The following is a 27845-nucleotide window of genomic DNA, read 5'->3' as shown; positions in this document are numbered from 1 at the left end:
ACTGAAGAACCAGTCCTTCAGTAGCTCAGCCGATAACTTTGCTCTAGAATCGGCTGGTGTTGAAGCAGCTTCTCCATATGACATGCATCTCCGATGGGTCTTTTCTTCCCCATCTTCATCTGTAATCGGCTCTAGTCTTGGAAACTGAGATTCTGATAGAGCCGGCCGATTCACAGCTTTCATGGCGACTAAGTTGAGCCATGTTTGTAGGAACCACTAGGGTCCACCTGCAGCTACTGTTGAGCCTGTGGCTATCCTGGCCGATGCGTTGATCAACGTCTGATATAGGTAGTCGAGAAGGATTTTGCCCAAAGGGATTTGCTTTTTGGTTTCAAGGGCTTCGGCTAGGAACTGCCAATTGGTACTAGGGCCACAACTTGATCCACAGAAGAGGAATTTCTCAAGCCACATCAGCAGAAAGGCAGTATGTTCTCGAGGGGTGACAGATCCTTTGCCCATATATGCAGCAATGTAGCCAGACCAGCCACCTATGGTTTTAGTTTTGAACTCAAACTGGTTCTTGGAATTCAAATTCATGGGGTTGGCCGATGCGGTGATATCTAGGCCAGTGATCATGGTGATGTCTAGCAGGGTAGGAGTCATCGGCCCTTGATTGAACAGGAAGGCATTGAGGGTGTTTGACCAGAAATACGTTGCAGAAGCCATTAGGGGTTCGTCCTTAGCCGAATTTGCTAAAGTAAGAGCAAGGGCTTGGCCGATTCCTAGTTCATCCCAGTGAACCTGCTTGCTAGCCGATACACGCTTGTACCATACGAGCCAACTTCTCTCAGGAGAACTTTTCTCAAGGGAAGGCCAAGACTTGAAAGTATTCTTCCAATGACCTAGATTTGGGTTGGCCAATCTAAAGGGTATCCTATTAGTTTCGGCGCTAATGAACTCAGTGGGGTTAGAATTGCCGATTGGGCCAAGAAAGTACTGATGCTCGTGTGACAAACTGGGAATTGTAATCAGATTAGAGAGATGCTATAGATGCAAAAGAGAATAAAGAAGAAGAAAACAAGATGAGATAGAGGAAAACCGATCTACTGCACAAAATAGAGATCTAGCCGATGGGTGCTCACCTCTGCATACTCTGCCGATGGCGCGGCGGACGGGCTGGCGGAAGTCGACATTGCTGCGGGCGGAAGCTTGGCCGGAGTTGGGATCGCCTTGAGGTCGCCTTTTTGCGCCAAGGAGATCGCCGGAGAGAGAGAAGACGGAGTTTGTTTAAGCGGTGAGAACGGAAGTAACGGTGTGAAATTTCTCGGGGGTGACGGTTAGTATTTAAAGCGCTGTGGTAACGGTCGGAAAAACGGCAATGAGCGATATTCTTGGAGATGCAAATATGGCAAATCCGAAACATCACCAAATATTCCAGACTTGGGGGGCATGTGTTAACGACCAAATTTGGTAATTTCAGTATCGGAGATGAAGATAAAATTGAAGCGGAATCCAAGAGATAGATCGTTCCGGAAACAGAGCAAGAATCGGCAGAAGTTCGAATCGGCTGCGACCAGAATCGGCAGAGTTCGAGTCGGACAAGGTTAGCCGATTGAGCCGATTCCGACAATACGACTCGGTATACGTCATCAGGGTTGGGTTGAAGTACTTCATATGGATTGCCATGCACGGATTGAGTTCTGAGAAGACAATTGTATCTATTAATTAGGATATTTGATGTAATTTCCTTAGAGATAAGCTTGGGCAAAAGTCTGCCGCAAAGACTTATGGTATCTTAGAGTTTGTTAGAGATAAGAGTCGTGTCCGACATGGACATATTTTGTAATCTCGGGTATAAATAGACCCCGAACCTCATGTAATAATTTAACACACATTCAATAACAATCTCAGCGCTTCGCCACCCTTTTCTTTCGTTTTGTTTTCGACGAGTTCTTGCTTTCGGGTTGAGCTGCATCGGTTTCGATCTTCAACTAGAGGTAAAACTTGTTATGGCGGCTTGCGTTCTCGGGATTAGTGCTTCCATCTTTATGACACTCTAATCTTGTGTATGTAAGTTGTCGAGTTATCATATATCCTATATAATCTCTGACAATATTGTTATTTAACCTTCAGTTGGCTAACATCTATCACTAGAAGGCAGCCTAACATCTATCACTAGAAGGCAGCCGATCAGGTTAAATACCAACGTTGACTTAGATTATATAGGGTATCCACCACCCTATGAAACATCCAACGACTTGATTGTCTAAATATTGTCTTTCTTTTCATACTTATAGCTGCATTAGTTGAGTTTGACCCTATAAGTCGTGATTAGAATATCAATCTCTAGCCTGTCTTTGGTTGCCGATTAGGGTAGTATCGGGGTTTCAGCCGATCTTACCTGATTTAGCCTTATATTTTATGTGCTTAATTGATATGCTAGGTCCGCCCTTTATATTGATATCTTCTTGCTTTCAGGTATATTAAGCTTCTCGTTTGATATATTTTGCTTGCTTTAATATCTTAACATAGAGTGGTATCGGAGCATTAGCCGATACATGCTAGATCTATGTAATCGGCTATGCTATGAGCGCTTATAATCTCATTGTTAATATATATTTCGATCTAAGTGATTTATACTGTCTCGGCATAACGATCGATCTATCCCAATCACTTGACTTAAATATATATCAACATAGGGATTATGTACCGTTAATATCTACAGCCGATTGAATAGATTTAGTTCTTTCTTATTTATTCATGACTGCCGATCGATGCAAAGATGACATCGGCTCAAGGATAAATGATATGTCATCGGCGACTGACCGATCGGCTATCGTTTATGGATTTAAGTGCTATTTTCCTGTATTTGTTTCTTGTTGATTGCAGGATCAAATCAACCGGCACGCTCACGAACCTCAAAGACAAGATTTTTGGACCTGCACTAAAGTTAAGCTAATCTCTCAGGCCTCGTGTTTTTCGCATCAACAGAATCACATGAGGGAGTCAAAGTATACTTTTTCCTACAAAACAATCTCCCCGGTTTAATTCAGCCGGATCAGGATAGCCGAGCACGTGAGGCCCATGTAGATTTGGGCCGATATTGATTTTGATTGCGGATAGTACGTACACGACCGGGCTGACTTTCGTGGTGGGCTGCGACTGCCAGAAAAGAACTGATATTGCCAACGTCGAGCTCTTGGGCAGTTGTGCCGAATGTGATGCCGAAGACTTGCACCGAGCGGTACGTCGCCGGCAACTCCTGCTAGCTACTGGTTGATCACCGATGGCCACTAGTAGCTGCTTCAGTTGGTTTCTCTATTATACACGCCTGCTTTCCTCTAGCTCCGCGTTCAGATCTACTTCAAGACTCTCGAGACTTGGGAGAGAGATCATCATTTCCTTGTATTGGAGGTGGCAGTGACACTCAGAGTGAATCCTTTGTAAATTGGAACCTCACATTAGTTATTCTTATCTTCAGTGCTACCTGTTCAGGCTTGCAAATATTTCCACGCGTTGCGGTGACACTGAGAGTGAAACCTTTGGAAATTGAAACCTCTTTTATCAGTTTGGAAATTAGAACCTCTTTATCAGTTGTACTGATCGTCAGCGCTAGTACTAGCTTCGTGTTGAATCCAGCAATGCCCTTTACTGAAGGTGCCCTCTTAGGAGTTTTTCACTTACTAGCTACTCCCCGAATTTTTTTTATCTAAACACATGCAAACCACCAATTACAAATGTGAGCACGCAATAATCACATTTAATTATTTAGACAAGATGCTCATATGCAGCGATATGTTTCCATCGAACGAGTAGCCCAACAAACTATTGGGCCGTATTGGGCTGCTGAATTGATCACGTTAGCCCAACAACCCACCTCTAAAATTGGTTAGTTGCATTATTATGGGGAGTTTTCTCCATTGTTCAAATCATTCATCCGGTAGTACATCAAAATCATAGGGTTTAGGGTTGCATACGGCGAGTTTTATTCATTGTTCAAATCACAAAGAAAATACAAACAATGTGGTATTGTACTACTAAATTCTCAATACTAGCGATTCATATTAGTGGATCAATTGTTTGCTGCATGCTAGTTGCTCAATCCCATGTGCTCAGAATTGATGAATTTTAGTTACACTATATCCACGCTAACACTGTTATTGCCAAAGGTTATCCTAGATAGTTTATATATACGCACACCATCATCGTGTTAAGGCTACCGTCATGGCACTGACGTAAGAAATGAGTTCAAATAGAATAAGAAATGAGGGAGGTGTAATAGACTACCAGGCCAACCGGATTTACGGTGGTGACATGGGCAGGTTGATTAGAAGTAGAATTCTAACTTTTGCGTGCCTCAGATTTGTAATTAGTGGTTTGTATGTGTTCAGATAAAAAAAATTCGGAGCTACCCCTCTGTTCCACTTCTAAAATTTAAATTTTATCCTAAGTATCTACTGTTATAAAAATTGAAGATGTTTTTGCCAGTATTTTGGTACGTCATCCGTATTTGAGTCGGTTTTTAAGGTCGTTCCCTTTTGCAAATACAGCTCCGTGTTTGAGTTGGATTTTAAGCTTCTTTCCTTTTAAAAGTATAAAAGGAGCTGTATAAGAAATCTTTTGAAAAAAAAAATTCGCATGCTAACATGAGATGAAAAGCTCATGATTTACTTAAAAAAAATATCCAAGCGAATTTCCACAATGACTTTTACCCTAGCTAAACCGTATAACAATAATAAAATTAAAATATTTACATGTTGCAACGCACAAACATTTTTTTCTAGCTAAACAGTATAACAATAATAAAATTAAAATAGCATAGGGCATTTTTTCTAGTAACTTGTAAAATATGACTTTAACACTACATCTTATTATTGTTTATCTTATAAATTGGCATGAACTCCATGTCCTTTGGGAAGGTTCTTCGAAAACAAAATTATCTTGATCAACAATATCAGAATTTACAAGCTTTTCGAGAGCCTGCCCTGTTATTGGACAAAATTAAAAGTCTGCACGTTTCTTCGATTCAAACTGTCATGGATTGGTCCTGTTCATATCTTATACTATGTCACTTTACATTATATTTCAAGCGCAAATATGCATGTTTGGAGAAGCATTCAATATTCTGGATTCACAACACGAACACGAGAGGCAACACCGCTGCCGACTCCCTCCTCCCCCTCCTTTCTCTGGCTCGCCGCCGCCTGAGCAGGCACTGGCAAAGCCGCGCGGCCGCAAGGACGGCGGTGGCGGGGCTTTGCCCAGCATGCACCCGGACGGCCGGGGGAGCTGCCCGGGCAGCGGCAGTGGCAACCATCTAGATCTGCGTCGTTCCGGCCGGATCTGACGGGGTGGCGGCTGACGGTGGGGCTGAGTGATGGAGGTGGCGACTGGCGGTCGGTTGCGGTGGCGACGGCGCCCGTTGGTGGCGGCGGAGCACACACCCAGATCGGCGCCGCTTCGGCTGGATCTAGAGGGGTTGGCGGCTGGCGATGGCGATGGGGTTTGAGTGGGTGGTGATGGCGACGACGGCTGCTGGTAGCGGTGGGAGCGAGGTCGGCTGGAGTTACGCCAACGTACGGGAGGAGATGGGATGTGGCCGGTGCACGGAAGAAGATGGGACGCGGTGGACCGGCGCGTCGACGACGGTGACAACTAGAGAGGAGGCGGGGAACGAGACTGGCAACGGGGAAGGAGGATAGCGGCGGCCGCGTGCGGGCGTGGCATCGGTGGTGGTGGGTTGTGGGCAACAACGACGGCGTGAGCAGTCGTTGTTGGACTGCGGCTGGAGACGTGGCTGGCCGGTCGGTATGAGATGTGGGTGGCGGCTACGAAGCGTGGTCAGAGGCCGGCACAGCTCGTTGAGGCACGACCAATAGGAACGGAGGCCAGCGCGGCGCGATGAGGCGCGGTCAGCGGGCGGCGGAGGCTAGTGTGGCATGCAGAGGCTGACCGACAGGGGGCGCTGATGCAGCAGTGCCCATGCGTCGGCGGAAGCTTGATGGTGGTGGAGCATCGAGGTGTCATCTATAGACTTGCAGGCAGCGGGCGAAAACCTAGCCCGGCCTTGGCCGTGCCGGCAACGACGGTGTTTTCGAATGTCTCTACCCCTCTTGAGGGCAATGTCGTGCCGCCCCTTCACCTCCAGTGGGGCTGCCGGGTGAAAACTCAGCCTCGACTTTATTTGAGACCTTGACGGACGACGGTGGCCGTGTATCCGCCGCTCCTCTCCTTGGAGACACCGTCTAGGTAGCCCCTTGCCGAATCCTTCCAGACAACTGGTGCAAGCTTGCTCTAGATGCATGTCCCCTTTGTCGGCGCTCTAGCTTATGCAAGGTAGCCACGTCGGAGGGCCTAGGGGGGAGAACGGTTCCATCCTTCTCTCTCACAATCCCAAAGAGGTGGCTAGAGTGGGGCCTGGTGTCGGTTATTAGGGTTAAGTTTTGAGCGTTCTCGGATATAGTTCCTTTGTTGGCCTAGCGGTGACCGGTCACGCATAGCGGCGGTCGGTTCGGTGCTAGCTTTCTCCTAGGTATGTTGAGTTGGAGCTATCGGTGCGTGGGTGGGGGTTATTTTTTATTTTTTTTCCTGGTTACGACTTCCCAGGGTTATAATCTTGGATTTTTTTTCCTGCTCAATCAAAAAAAACTTCGCACTGTCTGGTGCAAGTCATTAAAAAAAAATACTCTGGATTCACCAGTGCGGCAGTGCTACAAACTGATCAATAACATTCGTCAGACATATCTCTGTTTTACATAAATTAAGCAACATTAATCTCTGCACAACATTGAGAAACAGCCATCTTTAATTTATTTCACATAAATAGAACAACATTAACTTCTCTCTTTTTTTTTCATACATTAAGCATGCTCATCTTTATCAAGAACTAAGCTGTATCGATTTATTCAAAGCGACAGTAGTACTAGTAGTAGTAGCAACGTACAATATATTCCACCAAAAGAACGCTGCTACTACGCAATGGCCTAACGTGTGCCTGACTTCTGAGACAAGGTTGCCCATGTAACAACAACAAACACATACACTTTGTCATACACCTTGTCGAAGAGGCGGAAGTAAGCAATCCTCCATGTTTTCTTGAACAAGATGGTACAGAAAACCACCCAAAGACCAGCCACAAATCCTGAACCAAGTCCACAGTACAAGAACATTGGCTCAGAATCTCTTTCCCTTCTCTGTTCAACACCATGCTTTGATGCACTGCTGTTGTCTGAGCAATTTCTCCGAAGAGGATACCCACAAAGACCATTGTTTCCATTGTACATAGACGGGTTTTCCGCATAGAGGGTGTCGAGTTGACCCCCTGATGGTATTCTTCCTGTGAGATGGTTGTATGACAAGTCTAGCCTGCTTAGAGATGTTATGTTTGATAGGTTTGATGGGATTTCTCCAGAAAGATTGTTTTTTTGAGAGATCTAGTGATTCCAATGATTGCATGACACTAATGTTGCTTGGAATTCTTCCACTAAGCTGATTCCATGATAAATTCAAATTTTTAATGCCATCGAGAAGAGTTAGCTCCTCGGGAATTTCACCAGTTAAGTAGTTCAAAGACAAATCAATGGTCACGATATCTAATACTATGGGTAGTTTGTAGTAAAGTTTTTGGCCCTTGGTGTCCACAGACATATTTGCAATGCCAACATTGCGACCATAACGACCAGAAATTGAGTAACGATCGAAGACCATTACGATATCACAATGACCACTTTTCTTCATACATATTAAATTGGACAAATGCAAAGGTAAAACACCCGAAATAGAATTATTTGATAGATCTAGTTGAACAAGCCTTGTAAGGTTGGTAATGCTTGTTGGAATATTTCCAGAGAAATTGTTATTGCTTAGTCGTACTATTGCTAGATTCGACAGCTCTCCAATCCAGATGGGCAATCCTCCATAGAAGTCATTTGATGCCAAATCCAGCATCTCTAGATTATGTCTACTACGCAAAAATGGCGGGAACTTTCCGGACAAAATATTGTTGCTGACAAATAGCTTACTCAAAAACACTGGCTGGAAACATCGAGGAAATTCCCCCTCCAAAAGATTGTCCGCTAAATCTAAGTAAACAAGGTGATGCAAATCACACATAGAGTTTGGAATATGGCCAGTGATACGATTGGAGAAGAGATGCAGATAAGATAAGACAAGGTCATCTCCAAAGTTCGATGGCAGAGGTCCTGATAAAGAGTTCCTTGAGATGTCCATTATTTCAAGTGCTTTTGGCAACAAAGGTATTTGACCGGTAAGCTTGTTTGATCCCATATATAGTCTAGATAATGTAGTCATAACCTCCATGTTCGCTGGCAAGCTACCATTGATTTCGTTGTTGGAAACATCTAAAAGTTGAGCATTCAAAAATGTTGTAGAAAACCAGTTTGGAAGCCTGTCAGTAATACCCGCAAATGACATATTAAGATAAGTAATATTAACCTGTCGTTTCAGCCAACTGGGAAAACGAGGGCCCATATGGCAAGGTGAAAACAATGCAACCTCAAGACTAAATAGAGGTAACCATTCTGAATCCACCAAAAACTTCAAGGAATTACCGGATAAGTCCAATGTCTTCAAACTTCTCATACTAGTAAAGTGTTCATCTGTGATCACTCCGTTGAGGTTGTTACTGCTAAGGTCCAAGTAAGTTAAATTACTGAACATGCCTATCTGAGGAGGCAAGGGTCCAGAGAGTTTGTTATGAGAGATGTCAAGAATGACCAAGCTAGTTAAGTGATCCAGACGATTTGGTAGAATTCCTGATATATTATTGTCTGACAAATATAGTTCATTCAATCTGTTGTACGAGCACCGCGGTAATCTCTGTAGCAACTTTGCAATGTCCCCATGAATTCGACTCCGTTCGAGATGTATGATTCTCAAGTTGCATAGATTTGAGAGGTTTGTTGTCACGATGTCTATGTTACATGTGGATGACAAGTCAAGAAATCGTAGGGATCCAAATTGTCCTGGAACGTTTGGAAACTGGCCATAGAGTTTGGTCGACCCAAGGTTAAGGTACTTGAGTCCTTGTGCATTCCAGAACCAACAGGATGCAATTGGATGGTTGAAATAGTTGACAGAGAGATCAAGCTCCTCAAGATTGGTCAGGTTAAAGTGTGAAAAAGATTGATCCGCATAAACAAGGTTGCAGTAAGCAAGATGAAGGACCTTGAGAGAAGGAATGTTGTTCATCACATCGGCCCAATCATGTACCGTGCTGAGGCTCGTATGGCTCATGTCGAGGTGCGTTAGAGAATGCAGGCGCGCTAACCATTGGTATCCGTGAAGTTGATGCCTGTATCTGACAGGCCAAGATAGTGTAGATTTGTGAGGTTACCCAGCTGAGGAGGCACCTCACCGGAAAATGGTATGCCGGAGAGGTTAAGATATCTCAAGTTTTGCAGAGAGCCCAAGAACTCCGGAACACGGCCGGTCTGTCCCTGGAGCTGGTTCTTGCTGAGATCGATGTGCTCCAGATACGTCAAGTTGAGCAGAGAGGGACTTATCTCGCCGGCCAGGTCGTACCCGGAGGTGATGAAGTCGTAGTCGTTGCTCTGGTCGGCATACACGTTGCGGAGGTGAAGCCCGACGACATGGCCGCCGGCGCCGCACCGGACGCCTCGCCACCGGCAGCAATCGGCCTCCTCCGCCGCCTGCCCAGGCCCAGCGCCGTCGTACTTCCATGAGTCGAGAAGACCCATTATATCTTCGGTGATGCCTGCCTTGAACGTCAGCAGCGCGTCCCGCTCCCGCGGCGAGCAGCCGGCCGCCGTCGCCACGTTGCCGTGGGCGGGCGCCGGACGGCGTGTGGCGCCGCGTGGCAGCGCCGCCACCGCCGCCTCCACTTCATGGTTGGTCGTGGCCAAGGCGGCGACGGCGAGGAGGCTGAGGATCAGGAGAGCGGCGGTGGTAGTGGGACGCATGGTGGATTGGTGGACGAGTAAGAACCGGGGGGGGTCTGTATCTGAGTGTGCGAGTGTATCGTATACGTATCGTTGTTGTTTTTACTGTAGTCGACGGGTGCGTGTGTGCCGTGCCGTGGCCGCCGGGACGCGCGTGGGCGTGGCCATGTATACGCTGCAAACAACAGTAGCGACGGGCCGTACAGGGACAGCTTCCGTTGGCCCATTGTAGTGAGGGCAGAACGTCACTGCCTGGATCGTGCGGCCCATTAGTATGGCCCACCAGAATCTGGATCTCCACCAATTAGAACCAGCCACGGAAGTCGCGCATTCGCGCGACCAGTAGCTATCCGTATGACTGACACTTTTTTTTTTTTAAGAATTACACAGTACAACACAGACACTCAGAACGCACGCGCACTCATCTCTATGAATACACGCACGCAAACTTTACCCCTATGAGCATCTTCGAAGACTGAGCCAGCAAATCCTGAAGAGATTGACGGAGTCACCACAGGCGCCTCGCTGTCGACGGATACGTCGCCTACCACTGAAAGCACAACGCCGATAAATCCTGGAAAATTCGCTTCCATGGGGAGTCGAACCGAGGATCTCAGATGCTACTGAGGCTCTTATATGACTGACTTTTTTTTTCTCGTGATATAAATTGTTTCAATTTGCAAAGTTTGGAGGATTATAAAAAAATAGTAATAAACTTTAAATCTACTTTAACAATATGATATATGCAAAACTGGTTGGAAGGCTAAAACAATCTGTTATGAGTATAAACATGATAGGACTACTAACATACAATCTTCTCTTGTTTGTAACAATTTCTCATTTGACAATGCCTGTAGCTAGCTCAAGGATTCTGTCAGGGTTATGGATACCACATACCTAATAGTAGTTGACTAAATCTCGGCAGGACCCACCACATACCATGTCCTATACGGAAACAACCTGCGGATATAGGAGGAGTTCCGCATAAGGAAGGATAACTAGAGTTCTACATGGAAACGACAAGAACTACTCGGATTGTCTCCATATTGATTTCCCTAGTTCTACTTGGACAAGGGGACACCTATGGGTAAAAATACAAGGCCCCCTAGGAGGAGAGTGGATACGGACAATCGACACCCACCACAATCAACATAGACGCCACAAAGCCAATACAAGCCAACATACGCCAAGACAAGACGCCGGATATCGACTTCAGGGATAAGCACGGCTAGTCCCCTACGGTGTCTCCGGATACTGTCAGGAGAGACGAAAACGTTATCTCTGATCTCGCCGGGCACGGATTCAAGGAGGAAGACTACTCTGTCGTCGACTACGAGTCAGACCTTCAGACCGCCATGACGACAATAGTTAGATAGGCTACCCCAAGTATTGTACTGGTGTGATTATGGAGAATAAGAGCAATACCGGCTTCGGCCAACAGGATGTAGGGTTATTACCTGATAATTCAGGGGTCCGAACCTGTATAAAAATCCTTGTCTCTGTCTCTTTTACCTCAGTCTCGCGTATACCCTAGTACCAACGATCCCCATACCATGCAAATACCGGAATCGCGACATCAAACGTCGATAAATCCATTTGATAAGCTCTTGGCCTGAAGGAACATAAAATTTAATAGCTCGTCGGACAACAAACTAAAATTGAAACCTACAAAAATTAAGAACACATTGGAGCTTCTCATTTCATATGTTTTTTTTTCTACTGCACCTCCAGTTTACTATATTGACAACATACTCCTTCTGTCTCTCTTGTGTAGCAATGTGTCTACTGGGCTAGACTGTACCGAGTCAAACTGTATTGCTCATTCCCTGCCAATGGCAATATAATAAAGTTTCGGTTGTCAAGAAAAAGATGCTAAACTGGAATATGAAAAAATAAACTACTGTATATATATACAACGTTACTTCTTTGCTGTCATTATGTAACAGACAGTTGTATTTTGGCTGCAGCAACGGCATTAGTTGGTTTGCAGAACCAAATGGAAGTTACCCATTAGCTAACCTGCCCTAGGTATGAACAATAAACACTACAAAAACTCTCTAGGATTCTTTTGATTTAACGGCAGAGTGCAGGACACCACTCAGAGGCCAACCACAAACTCTTACAAAAGTCCGAAGTAGAGGATAATTAAGTCTATGAATAGTTTCCAATTCTCTGTTCACTGTATGCTCAATATTGTTTTTATTGCCTGATCAATTCTTCTGAAGCGGAGTTCCACAAAGATTGATATTTCCGTCAAACATCGATGTTTTGTGTGCGTTTCAGTTATGCTAGCCTTCAATCAGTAAACCAAAAAAAAAAAAAGGACTTGACTCAATGACTTACTCACCAGCTATAAATTTCTGGATTTGTTGATTATTCCCATCAAATTTACTAACGCAAACTTTACTATTAAGAAGTATGCATCTGGATGAGAAACAATGTAAATATATGTATTAATACGAAGGATTAGGATTCATTGTAAGCCTGATCTACAAAAGAGATATTTAGGTGCATGGCTTAAAAGTTCCTCAAAATTATATGATGGTATAATTTGAAAAGGTTTCAGAGCATGCAAATCTTCAGGACCTTAAATTTATAATTAGAAAATTTTTATGTTTATTTAATTCATAAATGTCAATTCAGGTAAAGACCAAGATGCAAAACCTTGTTGTCGGATGGTATCAGTTTTAATTATGCTATATATATATTTTTTTAATTTCTTCCTTTCTGTGTTGCTAGAAAAATCTCAATTTCTATATCCTCTATCAATATGATTTGCAATGATAAACCTTTAGTTTTTCCAATTGGCCATCTGTGCATTGCAACATCACTCATATTATCGATTATATGAGTATATTACAATCACCAAAAAAAAGGAAATTTATGCACATTGTCTTCCCTTTTCTCACACACTCATATTATCTAATTCATGAACTGTGACATGCTAAAATACAAATTTTCCTTATTATGACCTGAAATGAAATCGATTATCAATATTGATAATGGAAAGTCAAGCTGAGAAAAATAAAGGAAATGTGAAGTAAAGTGCAAAAGTTCTTTCCTAGCTTGTAGGGAATTAATTAAACATGCGAAGTAAGAAACTAGAATACTGTGAGCTGATCGCTGGATTTTCTTTTCATCCGTAATCAAGCTTAATCAGCAGTGAGATGTTAAAATGTGTGCATATTTTGGTGCTTGATTTATTAGCTACAAAAGTTGTACACGTAGAGCACACTTCCATTAGTACAATAAGAAGGGGTACCTTGCCTCATGTCCATGCAAGCAATTTATCGAGCATCTGATGGTCACGAGGGCAGTCGGGATGGGGGAGAGAGGAGTGATGCCGATGAGAGGTAGGAAGAGGTGATCGCGTCAGCTTTAAGCCTTTTAAGGCTCTGTTTCTTTCTTTTAGCTTGGGATTGTTATAATCCGGATTATTGAGAGTAAGCTGAAAGAAACAGACAACTTATTAAAGTAGCTTATTATAATCTGGAGCCCAGCTTATTATAATTTGATAAGCTTATTTAGGTGAGCTTTTTCCAGATTATTGGGTGAAAAATTACCCACTATGCCACCCACTCCCTTTTTAGACTTGCGAACCCAATAATCTAGGCTCTAATAATCTAGAAAAGAAACAACTAACCGTTTATTCTACTACTGATTATAACAATCTAGCTTATAGTAATCTGACTCAATAATCTAGGTTATAATAATCCTAAGCTGAAAGAAACAGGGCCCTAAGTCAGTGCTCGTCGATTTGGGCTTTCATACCTTGATGGAGGAGGACGAAGATGGGATTCTCCACTCCAATCGCCCCGGCAGTGAATCAGGGAAGATGGCATTGGTGGCGAAAGGGGCGTGGGCTTGTTGGTACGAAGAGGAGGCGGCACCACATGGCGCAGGTTATGCTGCCCGTGTGTATAGTGAGAGGAAGGAGACGTCTTCTCCTCATCATCCGTGTCTCCTTTCCTCAACAAGGCAGAGCCGGTGTGCTCGATGAGACAGCTGACACGTTTGGCGACTCCCCCAACACCATCCATCACGCCGGTGAGGACGAAGCGATGGCGGTGGGGAGGGTTTAGGAAGCGGTGGCCGTGGGGAAGGGGGAGGAGGCGGCGATGGATGGGGGCGGTCTACTGGGACTTGGGATGTGGGAGGACTTGTTTGCAAACAAGTTTCTAGAAGGACCGAAAAGAGCTTTCACCAATTGTAGGATCCAACCGCTCACAATGCTCGGAGGAAAAATTGGACGGCCTATGTTTTCAGCATGACGTGGCTATTGTAGTTTGAATCATGTCCTTAAACCCGCAATACTAAGATATAACGTCTCTTAACTCATAGAACCTGTATAATCAATGCTGTCCCATGACGGTTTGGATGGCGGTTTCGACTTACGTGAATGATTTGTCTTGCTTCTTGTCCCACGTAACATTGACGTGCCACTGAAAACTAAATTAAAAAAAGAAGAAGAAAGAAATGAAAACAAAACATATGGGTTCCATATGTCAGTAGTTCTTACCTTATCTCGCCTCCTTTCTTTCTCCTCCCCTACTCCTTATCTCCTCTCCCTCCCCAAACGGGTCCCTGCGTAGTACGCCGGTGTTGCCAGCGTTCACCAAGAGCCTGGCCGGACCGCTGCCCCTCGCCATGTGCGCAAAGCCGGCGCGTGCGGTTCACCAATGTCATCTGCCAGGGGAAGTTGACATACATCCATGGCATGCCGAATGGCCACTACAGACCGGTGAGGGAGACGATGGAGTTATAGTGATGCGGAGGAGATCGGAGGAGGCGAGGTGAGGCGAGGACGACGACCCCGGTGTACCGTTGGTCACCGGCGATGATCGATCATCAGTGGCAGCGGCGAGTTGAGGCGACGGCTACGCTCCGGGAAAGAGGGAGCAGAGATTGCGCGTGAGGGGATGGATGGACAGGCGATCCGTACGGGACGGGGTTTGCAGGGGAGAGAGTATGGGGGAGGTGGGAGTAACGTGAGGCGTTGGATTTGATTGGGGCGATCCTGACCGATCAATGAGGAATGAGGATGTAACATACAATTGGTGAATTATAGGGTAGATAGAAGAAGACTAGTAATATACCCGTGCTAACGCTACGATCCTTAAATATTTTTTTAATAAATGACTAAAATTTTGTGTTAGTAAAAGTAATCAGTTTAATGGTAGCTTTAATTCAAATTATGCCATATATTTAAGGCAAATTATAAAGTAGGTACTTCACTGCACCTATATTTTCAATAATTATCAATTAAACATATACCGTGGCAGTGTATAAGCAGCCGAATAACACGTGACTTAGCGTGAAGACTGGTATCTCTACTATTATAAAAATTAAAGATGTTTTTGACAGAATTTTAATACGCAGTCCGTATCCGAGATTGATTCCCATCTGCTTGCGTCATCGTGGCGTCCTACGATCTCCGCATTTTCTCTCCGCTGCGGTATGCTACATTATTGTTACGGAAACGCGTGTGTTCACAACAATTGTTTCCAAAGCATGTACATCCGTGAGAATTGATTCTTTACTTAATCCGTTTCATTTGTCGTGTCCGACCATGCTTCGTTGGAAGCTTTGATGCTAACCAGAAACATGCGATAGTTGTGCTCATCGTGAACTTGGATTGGCTGCTTGAGTGTATAGATGAGATATCAGTATTGTTCTAATGAATACGTATTAAAGATTTTGCGCTTTGTTACATGTATATGTAAATATATGTTTGCATTCGATCACCAAGGGGATCAAAGTAGGATTAATTGCATAACTAATACTTTAATTAAAACATAATATTAATAATGATTAGTTATATCAAATTATAAAAAATAATTTAGGAATATCTTCGCTATCTACCCATAGAAAAATCTTTGTGTTTTCTTTTATCATCCATCATCCTGCGGATCATAAGGATTTTTCTTATCTTGGGGTGGATTTTGATATATGAGAATCTGAACAAATTGTAAATGAGGAAAGACTGATTAAAAAATTAATTTGAAAGGTAAAAGTTGAATTCACTTTCAAATTTCTGAATTGAGTTTGAGGAATTTTCGGAAAATGTCAAAGTACAGATCTAATGTTTATTGAAATTTTAGTTTGTCCCGTTGCAATGCACGGGCACTTTTTCTAGTAAGAAGAAAAAACTGAAAAGACATGATTGTCGTTACATCCTTTTCTTTTATTAACTAAAATCACTGTGTACATTGGCTTTTGCTGTACTGATTAAAGAGACTTCAACCCATTTGAGATAAACAACAGGGCACCCAAGGTAAAAATAACGGAATAACCGAATAGCCGATTTACGAATCTCTCGGTTTCAAGAGAGAGAATCAGGAAGGATACCTAATCACACATGTCAGGAGTTTAAAGGACAGAAAATTGTTCTCATAAATGCCAGGAAGCATCAACAGAAACTGCCCAGGGAAGAGAAGAATCTACACATAAAAATGTACTTGCTCTGTAAAAAATTCTATTATCCTGTTAATATCGTGTTTGTCTATTATGCACCAAAATTTGCCAAATGTATCACCTATGTTCCCAATGTATCAGTAATACAAGAAAAAAAATGATAAGGCAAACCTCTGAATCGTGATCCATATAATCTCTTGTACACCTCTTTAATCATGGAACTGAAAAAACACATTATTCGTTTGAAATACCACCAAAATACACACAATTTCTCACCAATAGCAATTTACTTTGGGAGGTGTTTGGTTGTCACGCTCAGAAATTCGCTAACCCGAATTCCAAGCAGAATGTATATTGAATCTCTGTCCAGGACCAGCCAGAGTACACAGACGATAATTTGATATAGTTCCACAACTTACAAAAATATAAAATAAACTCAGAAAAGCAGCGGAAAAACTAAAGACCATCTAAACTTAATCTTTTTAGCAAAGCGTAGCTTCCTCCAAATCCACAGGCAAAACCTCGATGTCTGGCACAAGCCTAATCTTCATAGAACTCACCATTCAAAACATTCTCTGCCTCTTGGGAGGAGGGGTGAGAAATAAAGCAAGACTGAGTACCAACCACCGTACTCAACAAGTCATACTGAGGCAGAGATATTCAAAGGAGTGGCTCATAGGATATTTGTAGTAAAAGCAGCATTTATAAATCATAAGATGAAAGCAGTAAAACATTATATATTTAATTGAGCAATATTAAACATCACTGTACAACGCTAAATCCACGTTGAAACAGGCACAACCAAATCACCTGAACTATACCAGTTCATTAAGTCAAATTATTAATAAAGTGAGACTAATCAAGGCGAGCTAGTCGAATAATTTTACTTTGATCAGAGGTGTACAATTTTACTCACAAGACACAGCCTCAACATCGTGTCTACCATGAGTCGCGATACCGAAGTACCCGTATAGAGGTCGTGACAGAACCCATCATATAACTCTCCCTAATGAATACACCCACCTTAGGTTTCACCCCCTCTCCTATATAGGCAGCGGGCAGTCCCCTCTCGTGCCTAGGTAAATCCGGAAGCAGCAGAGACCAAAAATCCAGGTCTGTCCTGCATCATCGCCTCTACCCTTGCCATGATATGTTGACTAGTTCGAGTTATACTCTAAACTCAGCCTGGACCACACGCTGGCTTGTGATTAGTATGGGTATATCTTCCAGGGATTCCCAAGAACCGGTCCTTAATTGTTATGGGCACAACTTGCAAAACCATGCACACACAACCCACCATTATTGTGTATTTTAGTTTATTTAAATATACACCAAGGTGGCATATAATCATTAAACAATTAAGGACTAAATTAACATGAATCTCATTCTGAGCTAATTGATCTAAGAATGGCTAAACATTCCTAAACCAATCATTTAGTCAAATTATAACCCAAGTTATCAAAGGTACAGGGTAATCAAAAGGCTGAGTACGGTTTATCCAATCCCACATGATATTCGAAAACAATGCAATTTAATAGAAAAGCAGGGATTTTGCAAAATAGGCTCAATATGATCAATGATATATGTGTGACTTGGCTTACTCTTCAACTGATGGAACCTCGGCGACCACTTCGAAATAAACAAGGGCTTCGAAACTGCCTAATTCTAATCGACAAACAAAGCACACAATAAATACAAGCTATAAACCTACTGAAACAAATAAAGAAACCAATTTTGTTGGATTCTTGACATTTTAACGAATTTACTGCAATTTGAATGGATTAAAACGGAGCTCGGATTATTTAGATATGAATTTTACAATATGAGCTACGTAATTACTATTAACGGGAAAACGTTAGTCATTTATCATAGATTAATGACCATAGATAAATAGGAACAAAGGAATTAGATCATTGGTAAGCAAGCCTCACGAGTTAGTGACTCAACGTGTCACGGGACCATCCAAACCTAAAGAACGACTCTGACGACTGAACGAACTAAAGCTTCGACAACAAACTTACCAAGCTACTAACAAAGGCTAAACAGCAACTAAAACTCTATTTTAACGAGACCACGGTCGCTAAACGACATGGCAAACAACTAGGGCGGCGGCGGCGGCTCGGCACATGGCAGCGGCAGCTACGAGCATGGCAGCGGTGGCGCAAGGCGGCGGCGGCGCGGCAACAGAAGGTGGTGGCGGCGGCACAACCGGCGGCGGCAGCGGCAACTGGGCGTCGGCGGTGGCACAGAGCGGCTAGGTGTTGATGCGAAAAATACCAAATTTGGTCGTTAACACTAGGGTTAGGGGTTAGGAAACTAAAACGATCACTAAACAAAGACAGGACAGGGGCATCTCACCGGAAAACGACGACGGCGGCGAGGAAAACGATGGAGGCGACGGCGGCAACCTCCGGGATGACGACGATGACGACTAGATTAAACCTAGAACCGAGTAGATTAGATGATCGAAAAAATATGTATGGTTAAAATCATACCAAAAGAATTGAAGAGGAGCTCACCGGCGACGCGAGGGCGATGACAGCAGCGACTGCAACCGGCGGCGACGACGATAGGAGCGGCGGCGGCTAGGGCGGTGGCGGCGCAAGGTGGTGGTTAAGGTTTTGGCTAGGACTCCAATAAATTTATGTGGGAAAAAAGAGAGCATATGATGGCTTATACAGGAGAGGGGAAAATGAGGTGGGGCCGGTTAGGGGGGAGAGGGGGGAGAGGGGGAGTCAGACTCGGTCAGGGAGGGAGGGGACCGAATTGGTGGGGGGAGGGGGAGGCTGGCGCAAGGGGGAAAAGGAGGAGAGGGAATCGGAGTAGGAATAGGATTGGAGGGAATTTCCAAAATAGAAAAGGAAAAGCGGTGTCGTTTTAGGAAGAGAACATGAACGGTACCGGAAACAAAAGAGATTCGGTTTGTCATGCAAAACAAAACTGAGAACGGACAAAGGGGAATGAACCGGGCATGGTTCATGACCAAAACCGGCCGAGGGGAAAACTATTAATTCAACTCTTGCCACTTTTAAACTTACTGATTATTATTTCCTTTGCTCTGATCGTTCTGCTTTAAATCCTGTTAATGATTTAAACGCAAAGAGAATTCGGAAAAAATTCTCTCTGACTTTTTCAGTTATTAGATGCATTGATAATTAAGGTTTCCTCCTGATTAACGAAGTAATTTCCATTAATAATTTATTGGTGATTTTGAAACCTAAGGAAAGGAAAACTCCGGACCTGACATCGGTGTTCCTCATAACTTGTCAGCATGAGCTGAATCAGAGGAACGTAAAGTATCCCTTATCCTAAAGTTGCATCAATATAGAACATTATGCTATACCTCACCTATATACATGGCAAGGTCTTCTTAAAAAAATACTCCCTCCTTCCCTAAATGTTTGACACCGTTGACTTTTTTAAATATGTTAGACCGTTCGTCTTATTTAAAAACTTTTATGAAATGTGTAAAACTATATGTATAAATGAAAGTATATTTAACAATAAATCAAATGATACGAAAAGAATTAATAATTACTTAAAATTTTTAAATAAGACGAACAGTCAAACATTTTTTAAAAAGTCAACGGCGTCAAATATTTTGGAATGGAGGGAGTATATGGCAAGGTCTCCTACCATGGCCTCTTGATTTCTCTGCAACGCACATTCTTCTAGGTTTGAAATAAAGCAAATTCTAACATTATTGGTTCCATTCTTAAAACATTGGAACTCATGAAAAATCATGCTCCAATTGAGAAATTAAGGCAGAAACTTGATCTTTAATCATCTCATCACAGCACACCAAGGAAAGTACTTCTCGGAAAAAAAAAAGAAGAAATTTTGACCTCTGCTTGTGCCTCAGCCCCAGTCTTGCGGGGATCAATCTCGCAGACCCGATGCCATGCCCCATATCCTTCAAATCCAACTCAAAAAAAAATCATGCCTTGATTGAAGAAGACCAGTTAAACACAGAATCTTTAATTCATTCCTCTCACGCACAAAGGGAAGGACTATAGCAAAAGGAAAAAGAAGGGGCTATTTAGTTGGTGAAATAAAAATTTTTGGTGTCACATCGGATATTTGATCGGATGTCGGAAGGGGTTTTTGGACACGAATGGAAAAAACTAATTTCATAACTTGACTGGAAACCGTGAGATGAATCTTTTGAGCCTAATTAATCCATCATTAGTACATATGGGTTACTGTAGCACTTATGGCTAATCATGGACTAATTACGCTTGAAAGATTCATCTCACGATTTACATGCAAACTGTGTAATTAGTTTTTCTTTTTACCTATATTTAATGCTCTATACATATGTTTAAAGATTCGATGTGATGTTTTTGGAAAAAGTTTTGAGGAACTGAACAGCCCTGAAGAAATTCTCACGGTTGCTCGTGCTTGCGTTGGCGATTGGTGGAGTGCGAGTTGAGGGTGCCCGCGTTAGTGCCAGGCAGCTTCTGAGTTGGGTGTCAGTCATGGCCCAATAGCAGATCGAAGCGTAGCCTCCTTCTGCTGTACACCTCGCGCAACTACTCCCTCCGTCATAAAAAAAGACAAACCCTGGGTTTGAATCTGGACATGGCATGTCCAGATTCAAACCCAGGGTTTGTCTTTTTTTGACGGAGGGAGTACGTCGAAAGCAACGGCAGACATGACAGCATATGGCCTCGGGCTAGGGGCCATTATGACCTGACCTCGAACTCACCCTCACCCTCACCCTCGCACGGCGGCGTCGGTGGCGGCAAAGGTGGGAGAGGGTGCAAAGAGACGGGAGGCTGATGGGGGTGGCCTAGGAAGGCCATGGCGAGCGGCGAACTAGGCGAACTCGGTGGAAGGTTGCAAAGGAAGGCGTGTGAAGGAAAATGGGCGGCGACTGATTTGCTGGCATGCGTAATTTTTGGCCGGTGACCCCGCGTGCATGATCTCGTATTGGGTAATTAAGGATCTCATGCTTTGGGTGATTTTCGATCGTCAGACGTATCACATGATGAATGAGTAAAAGAATAGATGATGAATGACTCAAACAACTTACGGTAGATTATTTAACTATATGGTAGATTATACAGTAGTTCGATGGGCACGTGTACCAGAACCTGGATCCAAACCAATGTGGACTGACTTCGGCCACGCGTCCGTACGAGATGGCCGGAAATGGGCCGGCCCAAAGGCCCAACTCCCACGCCGTCATCACGCGGTTTCCTTAGCCACTTCTGTCTCTTGAAACGTAAAAAGAAGAAAAAAAAAAGAAAAAGGAAAAAGAAAAAGGGAAAATCTTCACCGAAGGCAATGGCGGCGGCGGCGGAGGCGGAGGAGGAGGTGCGGCAGGAGGTGGAGGCGGTGGCGTCGGTGTACGGCGACGACTGCCGCGTGGTGCGCGGCTTCCCTCCCCACCTCGTCGTCCACGTCCGCCCCCGCACCGCCGACGACTCCTCGCAGCAGGTTAGTGCTCGCCGTCCTAGCTCCACGGGCGAGCCGCTTCGCAGCATCCGGATCCCTCCCGATTTCGGTGTTCCGTTCGTGGATTCGGTCGATCGGTCGGTCGGAGACGGTGGCGGCGGTGCTCTGCTGCCTCCTAACCCTAGCTCCCAGATAGGAGGAGGAGGAAGGAGGGGATTAGTGTGGTTACCTGAGCCTTTGTGTTTCGTGGTTGATGTAGTTTATTACTCCCTCTATCCACAAAAGTTAGATATATTTCACATTTGACTTTTTCGAAATAAGTTGTTCCTATTCGTAGTCTTTATGCATCTAAGACTTAAATGAAGAGATAAATTAAATGTTTGATGAGAACCCAAGGAGTCATCTAAATACTCATTGGTTGCATGCTTGCATTCACTCCTTGATTTTGTAACATCCAAGATGATTTAATTTCTTCTTGGTCTTGGTGACAAAAGTAATATGTGCAACTTTTGTGGATGGAGGGAGTAGTATGGCTAGTACCAATTGCGTTACTGATTGATTATCCCATGATGAAGGCATCAATTCTGGGCCTTGAAGGAATCAATTGTGGGGGGCTTTTCCTTGGAGCCCATCGGGGCGGAGCGGCGCTTCAGTTCAGTAGTAGAGGAATCAATTTGGTAACATACCTTTTCATTTATGAGTACAGGTATTTTTTTGGGGATGGAGACCACTGTTAAGGTGATCAGTGAAGGGGATATTAGATAAGGAGGCAGAATGGGAGAGATAAGGGTAAGTGGGATATTAAAGATGTGAGAGGAGGATGGGTACTTCGGGGAGGCAGTGGGCATTGTGTGGTGGTGAAGGGAATAAGAAGGTGGGAATGTGGTGTAAGGAATGGCAACTTCAAAGGACGGAACATAAATTGGTGGTAACCAAGACTGTTTCTTTTCTGTTCCATCCGATCAAGAGTGAGGCATTCCACATTGCCTCCCAACATATAGGTATCCCTTGGTCTGTCCATAATAAAATGGCAGCTAGTAACTGCCGACATGACCATGAGCAAGATTGAGCATGTTAGTTAAAAGGTCCTTGGGTGGTATGCTCTCTCAGTGACCCTTGAGGTGGTTGTAATTGTCGCATTTCCTGAGTGTGTTTCATGTGACCAGAAGTGTGGAAAAGAAGATATAATTGTCCTTTATTATCAACTTTTCCATGTTTTACGTATGATTACATTATTCAAGGGATCCATGTATTTTTGTAAGCCAATATTGCTCTTAATTTCAGTTGCTTATGTTGAAGGAGTTTTATCATCATGCATTTAGATTTGCTAATGACCATTTTCACTTTTGCAGTTCGTGGAGCTATTTCTTGGAATTAAAGCATCTTCTCAGGTATGAATTACAAACTTCTACCTCCTTTCTAGATTCAGTTCTATGCATTTATTTTTCATGGTGACTTGTTGTTGGAAACAATTTATTTAACTGATCGGCTTGAAATATCTTTTTACCTGGTTCTTACATATGGTTATTTATTTTGTTTGTGTCTTTTAGAACTCCTGTCGGTTTTTATCTCACTGTTGATCATGAGTTCCTATATTGTTATTCATTATGAACATGGAAATACTTTTACATATACCTGACCATCATGTTAAAGAACATGACAGGTTAATCATAAGACATAACTGTCTTTGTAGTTTGTACACTTAGGCTCACTCTTTATTCATTTACACAACTGCAGTTCTTCATGGTACATGCCTATAAGTTGTATTGAAAACTTACTTTGTTTTGGGATGATGTAAATTATAGCTCTTTGTTGGGCTGGCTCTCAATTGTAATGTCTTCGAAGCAGTAATGCAGTTTCACTGCATTGAGGCAACTCTCTAATATCTGTGATATCATAAATTCGGAACAACACAAATTTATTGTGGAGGACAAGAGGCACCTCTTTTTGCAGCAACCCAGCAGACAACTTGTGAATCATTTTTTTTTAATTCATGGCCAGCCTAAATTTCACAACCAACTCTATGCTGTAACTTACAAACCTTTCCAATTTCAATATTTGTATTAGGACTGGTGCTGGTTTGTAACTTTACTATCCTTCACCATTCTGTATGCTTCTGTCATTCACCTTTGCTTACACACCTTGATTAGAGCACTTTATAGCTGGTTATGTTCTAGCTCAGTGTTAATGCATTAGATTTTTTATTCTTCGAATTGCAGTATCCAAAAGCACCTCCTCATGTTTATGCCGTGGAAAGTAAGGGCCTTGATGAGAATCGACAGGTGTATCTTATTAGCAGCATCCAGAACAAGGCAAGAGAACTTTCCTGCTACCCGATGCTTGTGACGCTGTGTGAGGTACTATTCCATTCATTGTCTTCTTATAGAGTACAGAGCAAAACTTGCTTCGTATAGTAATGTCTTGAGGATTATGCATACTTACTACATGTAAATTGAAACTATCTGTGAATTGCATAGTCTATGGCAGTTTTTAGAAGCGGTACTCAATTTACATTATTGTCTAATTGGCATTCATTTGGGAGTGAAGGGAAATTGGATAGTGCCAACAATTGACACTGACTGCTGCTATTCGAACTATAACAGTGTCTTTTGGAAGTATTAGATGGTTTTTTTCTCTGTTTAAGAAATTCTTATAGATGACTCCAGAAATTCAAAATTTTGTAAGACACTACTATGGATTTATTGCATACCACGATCAGATCCACTTTATCTGTAGGTGTTATGGAATTCTGTAACAAAAAAAATGCTCATATGCATTAAGAGGGTGGATTTTGATTTACATGAAACCTATCTGACTTCTCATGCAGGAAGCTGTGGAGATGCTCTCAAATATGAATCATCCAGCTGGGGATTGCCCACTTTGTCTATATCCTTTAGTCAAAGAGAATGATGGTTCTGCTTTGCCATTTATGAAGTTGATGTCGTGCTACCACTGCTTCCACAGGTTGACTTCTGCCACATACTGATATGTGAAATTGCAAGAAATACTCTGTAGTAGTGTCTTATTATTTTGGAATTTCAGTGACTGCATTATGAGATGGTGGGAATGGCTACAGAATGATGATACTGACTCGAAGAAGAGTAGTACAGCAGCAACTACTGAAGGTGCTAGAAATATTTCATTTTGCCTTTTTTTTTCACTTCTGTAAAATGTGTTTTTTAATCCTTTTCAACTGCCTACAATTATTTCATGCACTTTTGGGTCAAAGATGCTTACAAATACAAACATAATTTAGGTTGATTGACAGTTATTTATGTTAAAGATGCTTGTATGCTGTCCCTTTTTAATTTCCCCAAGGTTCCAGTCTGTGCGAAGGAAACAAGGATAGTCACATTCTGGTAGAATCATGTATAAACTTGCTGTCGTAATGAAGCTAGTAAAATAGCAGCTTACCTGTTTAAAACTTCTGGTGTCAATTTACTTTCTTAATAGCCTCATGTTGGCAACATGATTACCATTGTTTCACATAGATATTGCCTTATGTTCTTTGATGACTTTCACATCTAAATTTCCATCCTAACAAATGAAAGCGTCTGAAGTCCTTATCGACCAGCCTCTGCCCTTAAGAGTAATGAGCTTCAATCTTGTATCTTGTTTTTTGAACCTTAAGAGTATGAATTTAAGCTTTTGTGTGCATCAGTGCTTGACATTATGCTGATTTTATTTTTTTTCATTAAACATATATTTTAAAGGACGCAAGTGCAGTTTATATCATCAGTATACCAATTATCGACAATGTAAATATGATCGATTATGTAGTTAACATTTTTGTTGGTTGGTGTGTTAATCAGTGTTAATCTTGACTACTGCTACTAGTTATTCATGCTTCTGAAGGATTGGATTTGTCCAGCTCAGCTAAGCATCACAATGTAAGTCAGCACAAAGGACTATGTCCAGTTTGCCGCAAAGTGTTTGATGAGAAGGATATTGAGCATGTTCGTGATCTGCTAGGTGCAAATACTTCTCAACTGGTATGTATCAGTACAAGTTAACAGCTTTCAACTTTTTCATGCACTGTCAGTTTTGATATGCCTGTACCGTATCCATTGGTTCACAATTATCTTCTATCATCACTGGTGTTCGGTTTTCCTCACAAACTTTTATAGAGTTATTTAAAGTACAATTACATCCTTGTACGTTTTTCAGTTCAGATTATATATTTCAAGTAAAGCCTGTCAGAGATATTGTACTCTGAAAACAGCTATAATTGATATTTATCCTTCCACCTATAGGCATCTTTATCGATTGATCTGGACGAAGATGAAAAAGAAGTACTTCATTCTGAGTCAGAGAAGATCCGTCAAGAAAAGTTCGCATCGCTGTTCAATCTACAACAAGAACGAAATGGCCTGATTGAACCAAAGAAAGACCTTTCCATACAGCCTGGAATGTACATCCCTCGTCCTCCCAGCGCGCCTACTGCTTCCGAAGGAGACACCGTTGATGATTCTTGTGAAGACACCACAACTTCAACCTCAGGAACGGAGCCACTCAACCAGACAAACAGCACTGGTGGTACCACCAAGCACAACAGCAGTTCAGGTCATCGAAGGAGACATCGATCTCATGCTTCAAGAAGACAACCACATGGGCAAGGGCAACCTGCTAGGCAACAATGGCAGAGGAAAGGCGGAGACACTTCACACCAATAGCAGGAAAGGTTGTGGGAGGTTTGTTTTTTGTCGGTTATAATCACAAGCCTGGTACCAATTCTATGTTTCATGCCTCACCATCAGACGGCTCATAACATGGCAGAATTATCCAATGCTGTTGTTATGACTAAGAGTAGATTATAGTTTTAAACTCGGTTCATGTCACTGCTGCGAAACTGAAGCTACTAGCCACTGTATATCCTCCAATTCGACTTTGCATATCACTGTTGTGAGAGATCTAGCTCGCACTATGTTTATACAATTTCTTCAAACTGGGTGCAGTCGAAGCACCTGAAGCTACTAGCCACTGTATACACATCAATTTGACTTTGCATATCACTGTTGTGACTCGTGAGAGATCTGGTTAGCACGTACTTATGTTCAGCCAAATTCTTCAAACTGGATGCAATTGAAGCACCTGGTGTTTATAAGAAACTTTTTGTGCTATTAGCATCAATACCCTCTTATTCTTTACTTTAAAATTTATTATCACAAAATATTCGTTGGCAGGCACGGTGCTTCCTCAACTTAACAACCTCACAAAGCTGCAGTTCCTTGACCCCTCTGGCTGTCATCTGATGAAATCCGAATCAGGAATGGCATGGCTGTTCATCTTCTGATTTCTCTCTTTATGAATAGTTAATCTAAAAGTTAATTTCTCACATTCATATATAGCTTTAGTTTATGCTATGTGGTGGAGGCTTAAAGCTCAAGAGCTAGTACAGAAATTGTTGGGCAGGTTCATGGGTTTACCCAAACCCCAATATTATTTGATATATACGCGGGCAGGAGTGTGGTCTGGCGGGCAACAACTAATGTGCTATCACCTTGGGTTTGTTCCAAGTCAAATTTCTTTGTGCTTGACCGACGCATTTAAAACCAGTGTATACCAAAACAAATTAGTATACTACGGAAATATGTTAATGGTCCATTTAATAAAACTAATTTTGTGTCATAGACATTATGTTTTTTTCACGAACTTGATCAAATTTAAAAGAACAACGTGCATTAGACTTAGGACAAATCCAAAAACGACCAATGGAACGGAGTAGCACGCAGCGCGGATAGCCACGACCCATCCTATTTGCACCCTTAAGTGCAGTACAGTACATATAATTTACTATATACTCTCTCCGTACTTATAAAGGAAGTCGTTTTGGACAGCGACACGGTCTCCAAAACACAACTTTGACTTTTTGTTTCTTTAAAAATATTTATTGAAAAGTGATATATGTATACTTTTATGAAAGTATTTTTCAAGACAAATCTATTCGTATAATTTTTATATTTTCAAACTTAACAACTTGAGAGTTATTCATGATTTATATTCCTAAGATTTGACTTAAACATTGTCCTAAACGACTTTCTTTACGAGTACGGAGGGAGTATGCATTGACGGGGATGCCGCTCACGCCCATATACCTGCTGAGTACGAAGCTCTAAAAGTCTCTGTGTGTGTGCCGAATTGTCAATTAAGTTCACAGTCACGTACGTTGGT

The 27845-nt window shown here is 42.7% G+C and overlaps 2 protein-coding genes and 1 pseudogene across 3 annotated transcripts; 1 reads left to right on the top strand and 2 right to left on the bottom strand.

Annotated features, from left to right (window-relative positions):
• Positions 1–6918: 6918 nt before the first annotated feature.
• LOC127755346 (probable leucine-rich repeat receptor-like protein kinase At1g35710) lies at positions 6919–9195 on the bottom strand (annotated as a pseudogene).
• Positions 9196–9224: 29 nt separating this feature from the next.
• On the bottom strand, positions 9225–9881 carry LOC127755781 (receptor-like protein EIX2). Its single transcript, XM_052281432.1, has one exon. It carries the CDS (start codon positions 9879–9881, stop codon positions 9225–9227), a length of 657 nt encoding a protein of 218 aa, XP_052137392.1.
• An 11630-nt stretch (positions 9882–21511) lies between these two features.
• On the top strand, positions 21512–26731 carry LOC127755183 (uncharacterized). 2 transcript variants are annotated; one of them, XM_052280843.1, is made up of 7 exons: positions 21512–21716; positions 23027–23065; positions 23894–24031; positions 24502–24638; positions 24717–24799; positions 25551–25666; positions 25928–26731. In XM_052280843.1, the coding sequence occupies exons 1-7, from the start codon at positions 21564–21566 to the stop codon at positions 26345–26347; spliced, it is 1086 nt and encodes a 361-aa protein (XP_052136803.1). In that variant the 5' UTR covers positions 21512–21563; the 3' UTR covers positions 26348–26731. The 2 variants fall into 2 exon arrangements, with proteins under 2 accessions (XP_052136803.1, XP_052136802.1); XM_052280842.1 differs by having other exon boundaries at positions 25512–25666.
• The last annotated feature ends 1114 nt before the right edge of the window (positions 26732–27845 follow it).

This window comes from Oryza glaberrima, chromosome 11 (assembly GCF_000147395.1).
Source record: "Oryza glaberrima chromosome 11, OglaRS2, whole genome shotgun sequence".
NCBI classification, from domain to species: domain Eukaryota; kingdom Viridiplantae; phylum Streptophyta; class Magnoliopsida; order Poales; family Poaceae; genus Oryza; species Oryza glaberrima.
This window is presented reverse-complemented; position numbering and strand designations above follow the sequence as displayed.

What these genes read in the sequence shown, in the direction of transcription:
- LOC127755781 (XM_052281432.1), bottom strand. Translation starts at nt 9,881, where the DNA reads ATGCGTCCCACTACCACCGCCGCTCTCCTGATCCTCAGCCTCCTCGCC.
- LOC127755183 (XM_052280842.1), top strand. Translation starts at nt 21,564, where the DNA reads ATGGCGGCGGCGGCGGAGGCGGAGGAGGAGGTGCGGCAGGAGGTGGAG. An exon ending in GAATTAAAGCATCTTCTCAG is followed by an intron (nt 23,066 to 23,893) that starts GTATGAATTACA and finishes TTCGAATTGCAG; the next exon opens with TATCCAAAAGCACCTCCTCA. An exon ending in TGCTTGTGACGCTGTGTGAG is followed by an intron (nt 24,032 to 24,501) that starts GTACTATTCCAT and finishes CTTCTCATGCAG; the next exon opens with GAAGCTGTGGAGATGCTCTC.